Source organism: Panulirus ornatus, chromosome 43, assembly GCF_036320965.1.
Source record: "Panulirus ornatus isolate Po-2019 chromosome 43, ASM3632096v1, whole genome shotgun sequence".
Classification (NCBI taxonomy): domain Eukaryota; kingdom Metazoa; phylum Arthropoda; class Malacostraca; order Decapoda; family Palinuridae; genus Panulirus; species Panulirus ornatus.
Genome location: NC_092266.1, coordinates 27,592,757 through 27,608,585, shown reverse-complemented (window position 1 = coordinate 27,608,585; position 15,829 = coordinate 27,592,757). Strand labels below are relative to the sequence as shown.

The 15,829-nt window shown below is 36.7% G+C and overlaps 2 protein-coding genes across 2 annotated transcripts; both read left to right on the top strand.

Moving 5' to 3' along the window:
* Positions 1–671: 671 nt before the first annotated feature.
* mRpL16 (mitochondrial ribosomal protein L16) lies at positions 672–15,758 on the top strand. The gene is made up of 5 exons (XM_071687323.1): positions 672–881; positions 9,286–9,345; positions 10,804–10,964; positions 12,239–12,481; positions 14,523–15,758. The coding sequence occupies exons 1-5, from the start codon at positions 803–805 to the stop codon at positions 14,736–14,738; spliced, it is 759 nt and encodes a 252-aa protein (XP_071543424.1). The 5' UTR covers positions 672–802; the 3' UTR covers positions 14,739–15,758.
* Positions 2,425–6,057, top strand: LOC139762241 (methylmalonic aciduria type A protein, mitochondrial-like). Its single transcript, XM_071686838.1, has 2 exons — positions 2,425–2,488; positions 2,787–6,057. Exons 1-2 carry the CDS (start codon positions 2,425–2,427, stop codon positions 3,824–3,826), a joined length of 1,104 nt encoding a protein of 367 aa, XP_071542939.1. The 3' UTR covers positions 3,827–6,057.
* Positions 15,759–15,829: the final 71 nt, after the last annotated feature.

The window sequence follows — 15,829 nt, the reverse complement described above, 5'->3', positions numbered from 1 at the left end:
TAACAAGTTTTCCGATGCGTCATTCATATTTTCGTGCAATGTTGATGAATATCTGCTTAATTAATAACACCCATATATATATATATATATATATATATATATATATATATATATATATATATATATATGGCCAGATTTGATTTCCTTTTCTTAGGTAACGTTAAATGATATTGAAAATGTAGTCAACGAAATGCATTAGAGTATTTTTAGATGTTTCGTAATAAAGCCCTACAAATCCTAGATCAAGAAAATACTTTTCGGCACGTTCAAAATTTACTGAAAATTCAGTCAGTCCAATATGATTTTATGTATATTTGTTCTATATATTTTATTCCTTTTCTGTTTGGGTGTACTTGTTTCGTAATATCGAGCGCGTAGCAGGCATCGCTACACCATGTTCATCAGCTAATTTAGTTTAATTTCTCTACAACTGGCAGTCAATGATACTAACATCATCTTTATTATTATCCATACCTCTTTGGACACCGACATACTTGACTAAATACAATTATACTTGAATGATATTGGTCAGTGTGTTCATTGAAGAATAATATGAACATGGTCATTTATGGGGAAAAACAAGAGCGATACTAAAGAAAACATGCTGTTAAAGCACGCAAATTATAGGTGATGTATGTTTCACTCTAAATCCCAGAAATGTCGTTATTTAGTATGTGGCCATTGTTGTTTACATAGCCAAGAAAAACAGTCGCTAGAGGCAATGTTCGCTAGCGATCGCATCTGGGTTGTTACCATCCACAGGTTCATAGTTTAAGATACGACTATGTTTCAGGTGTAAATAATGGCACTAACATTATTACCAAAGAAGATATATCAATGTTTAACACTTGGAACAAAACGCGTCTCTGCATTTGCTTGCAGTAAGTATTTCAGGGGCACCTGATTGTCTGGTAAAGGGAATAAATTGCATCTATGGTGGCTCTTGAGGCACCGGTGTCCATGCATTACATGTTTAACACGTTATGAGAAAAAAAATCACTGTAGGTATTCCAGTATGATAGTTATCGAACATGAATCATTTTGTAAAGGTAGTGTTTCAAAATGGCAAGTTATTTTGCCGACTAGGCACCAGTGGGTCAAGTACTGTTTTGCCGACAAATCTGCACCAGAATCATATATATGCATAGTTTTGTGTGAAGCGGAGGATTTTTTGTCGATCAATCGTTATTGCTAAAAAAAAAAAAAAGTTAGCAGTGCTAGGAAAAGCGCAGCATTTTTGTGGGAAATCATGACCAAAACATAGGAAACTACCCAAACCAAAGTTAGGTTGTAGTTATGTTGCTGAACACTTCGAAACTTGAAAGATTTACTTAAGGGAACCTTTTAAGGACCTTAGCTATAATGATATGGTTTATGGTATAGAGACCCTAGTCATACTTGTATGGAATATTTCTTCTCGCTCTCACTTAGATCTGAAATTACATTTGATTAATATGTAGAGTTGCCTTACATCATGGGGAACTATACATAACGTGGGAAAAAATCCTTGAGTTACCCACATAGCATGAGGGTGTCTTACCTTGAGGGGGACCCAAGCCATACTTGTACAGGTTGCCTTTTCCCCCTGCCATATGAATTGAAAAACAGTTTATTGATAATGTAGATCCACCTAATTTCACAAGCAGCTTTATTAGCATCAGTACAGAATCTTAGTGTGTCTCCTACCCAGGAAGCATGATGGGGATAGGTACAGGTCTAATGTATGTCCCACATCAATTATTGACTAATTAGTGATAGTGTTTGAGGCACTTATAATGGTGTTAATGATTCAGCAGATGTTTGGCCGTAAGCACCAAGGAAAGTTTTTCTTGTATCAGTAATCAGTTGGTGGTGGCAGAGAAGGGATGATGTGTATGTCAACAAAAGCTAATAAATGTTATTAGCAGAGTTTGTGCAGCGCTCCATGTTAAAGTGTCCGAACACCAATAAACATGGATAGTTTATTGGATGTTCCCATTTCTTTGAGCATTCTTGATAATTCCCTTTTGACTGATAGCAAAACATTTTTTATCTTTTTTAGAAACCCCTGTCCAGGCTCTGTCCATTAAGGATTCCAGCCATACTATCCCTGGGGATAGGGGAGAAAGAATACTTCCCACATATTCCTTGTATGTTGTAGAAGGCGACTAAAAGGGGAGGGAATGGGGGGCTGGAAATTTTTTCCCCTTCCATTTTTAAATTTTCCAAAATAAGGAAGAGGTGGCCAAGTGAGGTATATTCCCTCTTCTTAAGTCTCAGTCCTCTGTTCTAAACGCTACCTTGCTAAAGCTGGAAATGGCGAATATGTATGAAAAAATATATATATATATATATATATATATATATATATATATATATGGGATACTGGGGTCGATGTGCTGTCAATAGACTGAACTAGGGCATGCGAGGTGTCCAGGGTAAACCATGGAAAGTTCTGTGATGCCTGGTTGTGAACGGGAGCTATGGTTTTGGTGCATTACACATGACAGTTAGTGGATGTGAGCTGATTCTGTTAGCAGACATAGTCCTATATACTGTAGCAAATAGAATCTGCAAACTGTGCTTTTGGCCTAAGAAGATTGATGATTTTGACATGGCTGTTCTAAGAAGATTTTGACATGGCTATTCTAAGGCGTTCAGAATTATGCTTAATGTATTTGTTTTTGTGTTGTATGGTAGGAGATGAATTGTGTGCCCTGATGATGATAGTATAGCAATCAGCACTGTTAAAACCCAAAATGTTTAGATGAACAAAGAAGACACTCAAAAATAATGCTGTTCTGCAGAGACTGATGATCCATTGGTGCAGCGTTTGTTCAAGGGACTGCAAGCAGGCCGTCGAGCAAGCTTAGCTGAGTCGATCACACTCGTGGAAACTTCCCACCCTAAAAAGAAGCTGCAAGCCCGACAGTTATTAACACAAGTACTACAACAGGCTAAGAAAATTGGTTCTATCCATGGAGCCAAAGCTTTAAGCTTACGTCTTGGTATTTCTGGTCCTCCTGGAGCTGGCAAATCAACTTTCATAGAAAATTTTGGAAAGTTTTTAACTAAACAAGGTCATAAAGTAGCAGTATTGGCTGTTGATCCATCTTCAGTTACAACTGGAGGATCCCTTCTGGGAGATAAGACAAGAATGCCGGAACTCTCATGTGATATGAATGCTTACATACGCCCATCACCATCACGTGGTCATCTGGGAGGGGTCACTCGATCAACTAATGAGGCCATTGTATTATGTGAGGCAGCAGGGTTCAACGTGATAATTGTAGAAACAATAGGTGTCGGTCAGAGTGAAATTTCTGTATCAGATATGGTAGATCTCTTCGCTCTTCTTATTCCACCTGGGGGAGGGGATGAGTTACAGGGATTAAAGAGAGGCATTATGGAGATGAGTGATCTTATTGTTGTCAATAAGAGTGATGGAGATCTTGTTCCTGCAGCTAGACGCATGCAGTATGAATATGTATCAGCTCTCAAATATATCCGTCCTAAAAATAAGAATTGGTCAACTCCTGTAAAACGAATATCGTCAGTAACAGGGGAAGGCATTCCTGAGTTGTGGAACCTTATGCAAAAACATAGGAAAATAATGGAGGACTGCGGTGAGTTTGTAAATCGGCGTAAAACCCAGCAACAAGCATGGTTATGGTCTCATCTAAAAGATAGCTTGGTCTCTGCTTTTATAACCGCCCCTGGAATGAAGGAAAAGATAAGTATGATGGAAATAAAAGTAAGAGATGGAATCTTGTCTCCAGGAGATGCTGCAGATATTCTTCTTCAGCATCATATTGATGAATTAAAACTGAAAAGTCAAATGCATTAATTCTGACTTTATCGTGCATGGTAGGCAGCTATGTGACTATTTGTAACCAGATGTAATTAGAAAATCTTTAAAGTTGATTATATTGCATAAGTCAGATAGATCTTTGTGGATGTCATCTTATTATTTATACATTTTCTTGTTTTTTAAGTTAACAACTGTTGTTAGGTTTTTAAGTATATGAAAGGAAAAAGGACCAGTTATGGAATTCATCTTGTATGATCATTTTATCCCTCTGTAGAGCTTTAAATTGGAATTATATTATTTAGATAGAAATAATCTGCTTCTTAAGAATGAAGATTTTTTACATCTTTGTATATAATGGCATCCATATATGTAGTTAGTAGAACTCGTAGTGAAATTGATGTTTGTCTTGTTTTTTACATTGTTATTTTTTTTATGTACTCCAGTACATTGCAGCTGAGGCCCTTGTATATGATTATGAATATGAAGAAACCTGTATTAAGTAATAGGAAGGTATGAACATTTATAAACCCTAGTATGTAATTTATTATCCCTGGGGATAGGGGATTAAGAATACTTCCCACGTATTCCCTGCGTGTCGTAGAAGGCAACTAAAAGGGGAGGGAGCGGGGGGCTGGAAATCCTCCCCTCTCGTTTTTTTTTTTAATTTTCCAAAAGAAGGAACAGAGGGGGCCAGGTGAGGATATTCCAAAAAAGGCCCAGTCCTCTGTTCTTAACGCTACCTCGTTAACGCGGGAAATGGCGAAGTTTAAAAAAAAAAATGTAATTTATGTCTCATTTGTTTTAACTTAATAGACTCTTTTAAGTGGATGAATTTATGTTATGGACAAATACCATAGTGATAACTAAAACGTTTCCAATGGTCATTTAAAGACCATTTTATAGCACTGCATCCTCCCACAAATAGATAAAGTACAACGTTTTTATTATTACTCATTTTATGAAAACATATTTCATGCTTCTGTGAACCAAATCACTTTTTGAACTTAGCATTCTCTTACTAAGACTTAAAAAAATTTTGTTTTCTGTGTTTTACTTGCAATAATTGTTTTAAAATGTGGCTTAACTGGTAAATGTTTGGCTACCAAAGATTGCAGTCTTCTTTATTATGTTCCAGATGCAGTCTTAACAAGTTAATTTGTAATGTATTTGAAAATTAGATGGGGGTTACTGCTCTCACTTTTTGACTCAAAGAGATGGGTGCAACCTTGCAACCACAGAGAGTCACAGGCTTAAAACACTTTTGAGAGGTCCTTTTAGTGCTTTCTGAGTAGAGTAGCAGACACACTTGGATTGCTGTATTAGTAGCCTGTTTCTCATGCAGTGGAGATAGTCGTTTTCATTTAGTGTTGGAAGATTTTGTATTGGTGAATAATGGAACTTCCTTTCAATATCCTATTTCTTTATCTTTCATTGCTATTTAATGCTAAAGGAGGACAAAATAGTCTTCCATAATGATATCCCATTATATATCTGGTGAATCTTCCTGTTAGAAGTTCTAGGTGTAAATAACCTACTTTAAGTAAATTATTACTTTCCTAAGGATGAAGGGTCTGTCAACCTCTTTTTCCTTGAATAATGTTGCAGAATTTAATGCATAATATTTATATTTCAAGAATAAGTATCTCATAACTTGGAAGAGGTTTAACTGCTCAAATTTTCAGATTAATATTGCACTTGTATATTTTTTCCTTTCTCTTATTTTAACTCCATTCCCATTTATAAGTTGATGGGTCAAGCACATACAGCCTTATATATAGGACACTCATGATTATCCCATCTTTGATGTACCTGAGTGACACACAAGCTTTTATGCAACTTTTAGATAATTCCCACTGTATGACTGTGTTCGCAAAATTGATTTATTGAATGCAAATGAATTTTGTTGTAAATGACTGTCATAATTGCTCCTGATACCCATTTCTATGACATTCATAGCATTCTTAGCAAGTTTGATTAGTTTCTATCTAGAGACTGTCATGATCCATATTTGCCCACAGATGTTCTCATGCAATATAAGTCAGGTGTAAATACATTTGACATAACAACAAACATACCATAATCTGTTGTAAATCTTGTTCCTCATATTAGGTTGCCCAACAGACTTTAAAGATGATAGATTGTAAAAAGAGTTTGTGTATAGTACTGCAAGCTATATTTCACATGACCCAGTTGTATGATTTAAAAAAAAAGAATTAAAAGCCTGCAGACTCATTGGACTTATCCTTTGTACTAAATAGCTGATCACAGTATTTTTTTCATTTACCAGGGCTTTGAGTTGTGATACATTCACCTGCGACATTTTGGATTTAAGATACTTTAGAATTATGGCACATATCAAATTATGACACTGTGCTTCAACAAATGAAGGAAATAGAATATTTACCTCTATCTTAATGTGTAAAAGAATATTTTCTTTTAATCATAATTTGAGGCATTTATTTACATAGCATGCATATTTGAATGCTGTCACAGCAAAATACATTTCAGTTTTTATTCCATGAACTGGCAAAATATGTCCAAGTTTGTTAATTGCTATCTCATTTACTACCTACTCAGTAAGTGTAAGCATATCAATATATCCAGAAGGAATGTTTAAGATACTAATGGAAGTGCAGATAATTCAGGGGTTCATGCAGTCATCATAATGCTGTAACTCCAGTAACTCTCAGTCTACCCTTTAACACTGCAGTAGCACTGAAAGGCCTCACCACCACATTTCTGTGAAGTGCATTTTTCAGTGATTTTTCATTGAATATCATTTGAATTACTTCATGACAGTGTTACATTAGAATCCATATGGATGGGGTAGATTGGAAAGTTTTTGACTATGAATATAATTCCCCATAAAGCATGAGTTTTAGTTGCTCGTCTTATGAAGGATTCGACACGACAGGTGTCTAGGAATATAACCTTGTTATAGGTTAAAGCCCTCATCTATTGTTTATGATGATGAATTACTGTTTGGGACATGGAGTATGAGAAAAAAAAAGTCATGGCTAGTGGCATATTGAGCAGAAAAGAGGTGGTGATTACTTCACATAAGATGAATTGTGATAAAGCTCGTGGAATGGATGGGACTGCAGTTGAATTTCACAAGAAAGTGGAGGTAATAGTACTGTTGATATATATATATATATATCTGTTTCCTGGCACTACCTCGCTGACATGGGAAACACTGATCAAGTATGATGAAAATGAATAAATTTTATATATATATATATATATATATATATATATATATATATATATATATATATATATATATTTTTTTTTTTTTTTTTTCATACTATTCGCTATTTCCCGCGATAGCGAGGTAGCGTTAAGAACAGAGGACTGGGCCTTTGAGGGAATATCCTCACCTGGCCCTCTTCTCTGTTCCTTCTTTTGGAAAATTAAAAAAAAAAATAAAAAAACGAGAGGGGAGGATTTCCAGCCCCCCGCTCCCAGCAAATACATATACACACGTATATATTCATACTTGCTTGTCTTCATCCATTCCTGGTGCCACCCTGCCCCACAGGGAACAGCATCGCCAACCCTTGCGTCAGTGAGGTAGCGCCAGGAAAACAAGCAAAAGAGGCCACATTCATTCACACTCAGTCTCTAGCTGTCATGTGTAATGTATTGATACCACAGCTCCCTATCCACATCCCAGGCCCCACAGAACTTTCACAATCCCTGGTTTAGTCCCTGGGAATTAGGGAAAAAGAACACTTCCCACGTATTCCTTGAGTGTCTTAAAAGCAACTAAAAAGGGTTGGAGCAGAGGGCTAAAAATCCTCCCCTCCAGTTTTTATTTTTTCAAAAGAAGGAAAAGAGAAGGGGGCCAGGTGAGAATTTTTTTCCTCTAAGGCTCATCCTCCGTTCTTGATGCTACCCCGCTAAAGAGGTAAATGGCAAATAACAATAAAAAAATAGATAAATAAATAAAACACACACACACACACACACATATATATATATATATAGATATATTTTCTTTTCTTTCTTTCAAACTATTCGCCATTTCCCGCATCAGCGAGGTAGCGTCAAGAACAGAGGCCTGGGCCTTTGAGGGAATACCCTCACCTGGCCCAATTCTCTGTTCCCTCTTTTGGAAAATTAAAAAAAAATGAGAGGGGAGGATTTCCAGCCCCCCGCTCCCTCCCCTTTTAGTCGCCTTCTACGACACGCAGGGAATACGTGGGAAGTATTCTTTCTCCCCCATCCCCAGGGAATATATATATATATATATATATATATATATATATATATATATATATATATATATATATATATATATAAAATGAGTGGAAAGGCCACCCTTCGTCCGTTTCCTCGCGCTACCTCAGTGAAGAGGGAAACCGACCAAGTATAATAAATAAATAATAATATATATATATATATATATAATAATATATATATATATATATATATATATATATATATTTTTTTCTTTTATACTTTGTCGCTGTCTCCCGCGTTTGCGAGGTAGCGCAAGGAAACAGACGAAAGAAATGGCCCAACCCCCCCCATACACATGTATATACATACGTCCACACACGCAAATATACATACCTACACAGCTTTCCATGGTTTACCCCAGACGCTTCACATGCCTTGATTCAATCCACTGACAGCACGTCAACCCCGGTATACCACATCGCTCCAATTCACTCTATTCCTTGCCCTCCTTTCACCCTCCTGCATGTTCAGGCCCCGATCACACAAAATCTTTTTCACTCCATCTTTCCACCTCCAATTTGGTCTCCCTCTTCTCCTTGCTCCCTCCACCTCCGACACATATATCCTCTTGGTCAATCTTTCCTCACTCATCCTCTCCATGTGCCCAAACCACTTCAAAACACCCTCTTCTGCTCTCTCAACCATATATATATGTGTGTGTGTGTGTGTGTTTGTGTGTGTGTGTATAAACTCAGTAGACATGCATTTTCTATATATTTATTTTTTTTCACTTAACTGTACAAGAATAGATTCTTGAATTATTAAAGCAGAAGCAAAGCAGTTGTAATTAAAAAGATTTCATACTTGTTTGTCTGATCCTGAGGTGGAATCAAACACCTGGGGATTCAAGTGATCATGGTGACATTCACATCATCATTTGATATTAGTTGATGATTATAGCAATTTAAAGGTTAGATGAACCATTACTCAGTATTTCCTGAAACTTTAAAAGGTGTGTCTGCCTCTCCATCTGTCTGAGACTTACTTAGTTTGTGTGTCGGTATATCAGGATGGGTTTGTGCTTGCAAGAGTAATATTACATGCATTGGTATGTAGGTGTGCAGTGACGTGTATGTGCTTGTCTAGAGTGATTGTTGAGGACTGGATTTACTGTTTAGCTCTTGTGATTGTATTATTAGCTGAGTTCTGGAATAGGCAGTAAAGTGAAAAATATGAATGATACAAAGAATATTTAAAGGATTTTATTTTATGAATATGTAAATGTAACTAATTTTTCATTGCTGTTACAGCTGCATCATGGATTCAGAAGGCTGGTTACCAAAATTTTCCAGTCCCTCCTCAGTTTGGTGGTAAGTAATCACTGGTCTGGTTTAGGGTAATCCTAATGCATTTTGGATGATGATATGACTTATAATGTCATATTTTACGTCCCCACAATAATGCATGTAGCACCTCAGATTTTGCACTTTGGAACTGATCATATTCTCAGTATTGTTGGCCATTTCTTTATCTGTTCCTGACACTAATTTGCTGACATGGGAAGAGGCAAATAAGTGTGAAAGAAAAGAAAGACCATGATTCCAACCATGTTCAAAGAGGAAACCCAAGTTTTGCATATTTCATTAGGGCATGGTTAAGATATGAACCTGTACTTGCTCTTACATTGGTGCACTAAATTAAATTTTTTTGATCAGATTGTATGTAGGATTTTCTTGAAACAAATGGAAAGCAAAAGTTACTTTCAAATGGGCTTTGGTATTGTTAATTTTGTAAACTGATTGGGGAAGTTGCCAGAAGCACTGAAGGGTTTTTAGAGAGGCTGTGGTGTGTAGGGGTCAATTTAGTTCAGGTTGAGTTTTGTTGAGATGAGGGAGGTTCCCTTAGCTTTTTGAGTTTGTAGAGGTAGATGGCAGGTGACATAGGAAGAGGAGGGAGACTGGTAAAGGGTGAAAGAGGGGAAGATGTGCATATGACTAACAGTTAGCTTAATGAGTGAAATGACAGGACAACAAAGCATCATTGCTAATTCCATAAGTGTTTGTAAGAAGAGGATATGAAAGTGAATGCTAGAAAAGAGAATTGTGATGGTCCTTGAGAAAAAAAATCAAAATGCTGAAACATTCTGGGAATCATTTATTGTGAAAAAGGATGAATGTATACTGAGAGTAACAAAATATCAAGCTGCAGGCTTTCATGAAAGATAATGAGGGAAAAGATTATGAATTGTAGATACGTATAGTGATATTTGTTGGTAACATGGTTTCCATGTTTTAATGGAGTGAAAGACTTGTTTAAGCAGTTATGATGATATTAGGGCAATTCAAAGGTCTTTCTTATGTTTAGTAAAATGATGTGGAATGGATGAGAATTGAGGATGTAAGAGTGATGTATAGAACAGAGGAAGAGGTGGTTGAGTGTGATTGGCAGATTTCTTGGATGAAATAAAGTTGTGGAAAAAGTGGATGCAAAATGGATGCCCAGAACCAATATAAGGTGAGAGTAAACAGGAATGGGGAACTTGCAAGTAAGATGAAATGATAAGGTCATGGGGCACCATTGTAAGATTGGGTTTTCACACCCAATGGTTGGGGATACATACAGGAGACTTAACTGCACCATCCTGTTAGGTAATGGATAGATTGTTATATCTTGAGTTGATTATCCTGTGGTAGCTATTTCAAACATTGTTTAGTCCTCAGTGATTATGAATCTATAATTACTAAGTGGAGGGGCCTTAGGATTGAAAATATTTTGTGAATTGACTTTCTGTAGTTAATGATTTGTAAATAAATTTTTGCAACCCACAGACATTGAAATCCCAAAGGAACGTCAGAAGCTACGTTTTTTTAATAAGGTTCCCCAGTATACAGCCGTGGTTCGTCCCCCCAAAATGACAAAAAGATTGGATTTAATTCGTGGGGAAGAAGAAGTCCACACAGACTTAATTCATAAGCAGTATGGTATTATTGTAAGTAAATCATTATATTGGGTTTTGTGGTTCAGATGTGAAATCATAATGATTTGCCTTAAAAGAAATTTGATGCTTTTCATTTCCATCATTCAGTAGAGAACTGACTGTCAAGAATGTTGAATATTTAGTATTTTCAAGTCATACCTATTGCTTGATGTAAATTGTATTGACCAATACACTGTTTAATGTTTTTCTGTGTAGAATGTTAAAAGCAGATAATCAAAGGATTTTACCCATATACTTACGGCCCACTTGTCAGAGATGAATGAATGAAGAAATCAAGAACGTTAAGGATTTCCTTTACTTATTGGTACTTTATTGAAACCTGTTCATTTATTACATTTATCTTCTACATATTTCATTAGCATCATAATGGAAGTGCTGCTTATCTAGTGCTGTGTTACACTTCTCTTCTCCCACCAGGAATGCTGAAAAATAGCTTATTTAGCTGTCCTATACACATCAAGTTGTTATCATCCCTAACACTAGAGTCACACTAAGTTTGAAGCTGCTGAGTAGACAAGTCTTTTTCACATTAGAACCAGGGATGAGAAATAGAGGGCTCTCTTTTGTTAATGAAATTAATACCTTAAACTGATCCTATTGTAATCTGATAAGCTTAAGGAAACTGCTCCCATCATCACAAGATAATTTAACTTTTCCTGCTTTACTTTAGATATCTAGCTGACTTGTACCAATAGTAGCCTTTAGATTTCCCTTCTGTTGCCAAGAAGGAAAAAAAAATCTCATCTTCATACCCATATATCCACCATTGTAAGTGCATGGTTCACTGGATGTGGAAAGGGAGCTGTGGTTTCGGTGCATTATACATGACAACTAGAGACTGAGTGTGAACGAATGTGGCCTTTGTTGTCTTTTCCTAGCGCTACCTCGTGCACATGCGGGGGAGGGGGTTTGTTATTTCATGTGTGGCGAAGTGGTGATGGGAATGAATAAAGGCAGACAGTATGAACTATGTACATGTGTATATATGTATATGTCTGTGTGGGAGATCATCTCCGCCATTCATCACATGGAATGAACTATATAGAATATGCACCTCATTTTCTCCATACACAGTCCTGGGATGATGGAAGACTTTGGTAACAAGTGACTCAAAAGACATTGACTATTTTAAAAGAACACCTCTAATATTCTCCCTGCACATGCCAGCCACTCTTCCTGCTCACACATATTTTTAGTGTGAGCAGTATAATATTTCCAAATACGTTATTGTTTTTCACAACAATGCTGTGCCTTTTCGTCTATAGGCCAGAAGAGGAGGAGTCTTGCGACATGGGCATTTGGAGATGGTCCGCTTAAGTATAGCACGCAAAATTGATGTTAATAGAATGTTTGCTATATGGAGAATTGACGCACCTTGGAAGCCAGTGACAAAGAAGGGCCAGGGTAAGAGGATGGGTGGCGGCAAAGGCTCTATTGATCACTACGTTACACCCATAAAAGCAGGCCGAGTCATTATTGAGTTTGGTGGAAAGTGTTCATTTGATGAGGTAAGTTAGACTTAAAGTATCATAACTTTTTAACTCTAAGATCATTTTATTGTAGTGTTTTAACTCAACATTCGTATCTTGATAATTATCATTAGTAGTCTATCTTCATATATCACTGGTGGGTTTGGTATATTTTCTGTGAGGGCTGGATTACCTTATTATTATTGCCCACTTTGTTTATATGGAAATTTTTGTATGATTAACCTAGGACCAATTTCTCTGAAAGAGTCCTGGTTGTACCTGGAACCTCTCTGAAGGTCCCTGCAGCCCAAGCTATGCTACTCCCAGTTGCATCTGGAGTGTGATGTCACCATGCTCGTATTAATTTGTTAACAAATGGGATAATTAAGGAGATAGATACAGTAGTTTTGGAGAGAGGGTTGTATATGCAGTCTGTAACTGGTGGGGAGGTCTGTGAGATTAGTCAGTTGTTGCTTTCTTATGAGGCACTGGTGGCAAATTCAAGTAAGAAACTGCAGAAATTGGAATCTGTGTTTGGTAGTGAGTGAAAGGAGAAAGTTGAAAATGTGAATATAAGTAAGGATATTAGGTTTACTAGAGCACAGAGACAAGTTAGTTGGGTTGTGAGTTTGAAAAGAGAAAACTTGGGAGGAAATGAATTATTTTAGTTACCTGGGAAAGGACATGGTAGCGAATGGAACCAAGGAAGTTAAGTCATAGGATAGGTTTGGGGGCAAAGGTTTTGGGAACATTGATGAAGATGTGGAAAAGGAGGTCACTGTCTTTGAGTGAAAATGGGTGGTAGCCTCATTGGTGCTGTATGGATGCAAGGCATGAGCTATAAGTTAGAATGTACTGAAGAGAGTGAATGAATTGGATATGAAGTGTTTTGAGGGCAGTCTTTGGTATGAGGAAGGTAGATTAAATAATGAAATGATGAGATAAGTATATTAAGTAGAAGAGGATGTTTGAAAGGGCTGAAGAGGGTGTGCTGAAATGGTCAGGGCATACGGAGAGAATGAGCGAGGAGATGTTGACCAAGAGGATACATTCCTGTTGGTTAAAGGTGTGCATGGGATGGAGTGAATTGGAGCCGTATGTTGTTATATAGGGGGTGATATGCCGTCAGTGAACTGAGTAAAGGCTTCTGAAGCAGCCAGGGGAAACCACTAAAAGGTCCCTGTGGAGCTTGGTTGTGGATAGGGGATGTGGTTTTGTTGCATTACATATGACAGCCCCAGGAGTCTCTTTTATTTTTATAGGCTCCTTCCTCAGTCAAGAAGCCACCAGTCAGAACCAAAGATCATAAAATGTAGTGATGTTATGTGTGTGTCTATGTACAGAGAGTCCAGGGCAATTGAGAAGTAATTGCCTGGTGTCTTTGTTGTGACCTGGGCATGTCTAAGGATATGTTGATCTGGGGATGGGTGATGTCCAGAGTGTAAATGGGAATGCTAGTCTTGTTTGCCTGGGGAGTGTTGTATTGGGGAGTATTTTATCATTTAGCTGTATGTCTGATTGGGTGGTATTAAAACATTGAGTTGGGTGGGCAGTTGTGTATAATGCTTGTTAGGGCATTTCACTGTTTGTGTTTTGTCAGTGTCGTGTTTGTTGGAATGGGGATCTACAAATATAGGCTGTTAAAGTGTAAGGTAATGGCAATTTTTTTTATTTCTGTTTAGGGGTTGATGGTTAGTTATAGAATGATTTGGAATCCTGTTGAAATGGGATTGTACTGGGAGATATTTGTTTGATTGTGTAGCCCTGTAACACCCTATCATATTCCTATATCCCACGAAGGATACTCATTTCTTAATGTTATATTGTTTTGAATGGTGAAGATTCAGGGTCATGCTGTTTTTAGGGTTGAGTCACACATATTCCTCTGACAAAAATCTTATTAGACTCAGGAGTAACCTAAGTCTGTACCTTGGTATTTACAAAAACCAAATGTCAACTACATTTTAGAGATGGACAATATATGTCATACTTTAATATTGTGACTTCGTGTTAGTTGATACTAAAAGATGAATACTCTGTCTTCATAAAATGTTTTATTTGTTCCAATCTTTATTTACAGGTGAAACCATTGTTAAAGATGATTGCCCATAAATTGCCATTCCCTGCGGATGTAGTTAGTCAGGAAACACTTGAAGCTTCTCGGCTGGAGGCAGAACGACGAGAACGCGAGAATGTTAACCCATATACCTTCAAATATCTTATTCAAAACAATATGTTGGGCTGTCATAACTGGATCAAGGATATTGATAAACAATATTTTGGAAAATATACATGAATTTGTAAAGGTTTTCCCAAGTTTAAATCAGTACAGTGTGTTGCTTTCTTAATAGAGACTTATGACATATTTTCAATATTTCTTTTTACTTGATTGTCATACTCTTCACTTTTTTCAGTAAGAATTTCCTTACAGTTGTTGCCATGCCCACCTATTTGTCAAGCAGTAAATTTGCCTTAAGAGAACTGCAGAATGGTTTTGCCGAGGAAAACAAACTTTGAAGTTGCTCCATTTCTTCCACTCTTCATTTGCCCTGCATGTTATCCACTTTACATTTTGTATTTGAATTATTTTGGACTGTACAGCTGAACATCATCCATGAAATGTTGGATTTTGAAAATTAAAGTAAAATGGACACACAAGATGTATGTGTAAGTGTATGACGTATAATACATATGAAAGTATCATAAAGTGATTGAATGATGTAGTTTATTAAAAATTTCATAGTATTCCATAATTTGTAATTAAAAGATATTAATGAAGTAACTGGTGAAATAACAGAAAACTGAAGTATTAATAATAGATTTCATAGAAATTATAACATTTTGCTGTTTTGCTTTATTTCCTTTGATGTGGGCCCCCATACCCCTCTCCCAAGGGCACATATGCCAACCTCTTCCTTGGGCTTATGTCAGCTTTTGCAGCCGGAGTTACTAGGTATAAAGATGATGGTAAGAGGTGTCATGGTAGAGGAACACCACAGTGTTGCACTGGTGGTTTTGTAAAGGTTAGAAATAATGTGCTGACGTACATTACAGTTGATGGGAAGGTATGTGTAATTCAAGAAGGGGTCTATGAATAGGTTCATGCATGAAATGTAATATTTGACGTTTCTTTGGTGTCGCATACATTTAGTTTGGGTTAAGATGTTTCTAGGAGATGAAGATGATTAAGACACTTTAGGCCCTTAACACATCTCTCATTTCAAGCTCTTCTATTCTTTTCAAACCATATCTGTCAATTCACATTTACCCTGCAATAAACAATAAGAATGAGTAACAAAAAAAAGTTATCCAAAAATTTTTGTTTGCACTTCTTTCCTGCTGTTGATGTCCTTAATGTGTTCTTATAGCCACAGAGTTTAAGTACAA

What these genes read in the sequence shown, in the direction of transcription:
- mRpL16 (XM_071687323.1), top strand. Translation starts at nt 803, where the DNA reads ATGGCACTAACATTATTACCAAAGAAGATATATCAATGTTTAACACTT. An exon ending in CGTCTCTGCATTTGCTTGCA is followed by an intron (nt 882 to 9,285) that starts GTAAGTATTTCA and finishes TTGCTGTTACAG; the next exon opens with CTGCATCATGGATTCAGAAG. An exon ending in ATAAGCAGTATGGTATTATT is followed by an intron (nt 10,965 to 12,238) that starts GTAAGTAAATCA and finishes TTTCGTCTATAG; the next exon opens with GCCAGAAGAGGAGGAGTCTT.
- LOC139762241 (XM_071686838.1), top strand. Translation starts at nt 2,425, where the DNA reads ATGGAAAGTTCTGTGATGCCTGGTTGTGAACGGGAGCTATGGTTTTGG. An exon ending in TTGGTGCATTACACATGACA is followed by an intron (nt 2,489 to 2,786) that starts GTTAGTGGATGT and finishes GCTGTTCTGCAG; the next exon opens with AGACTGATGATCCATTGGTG.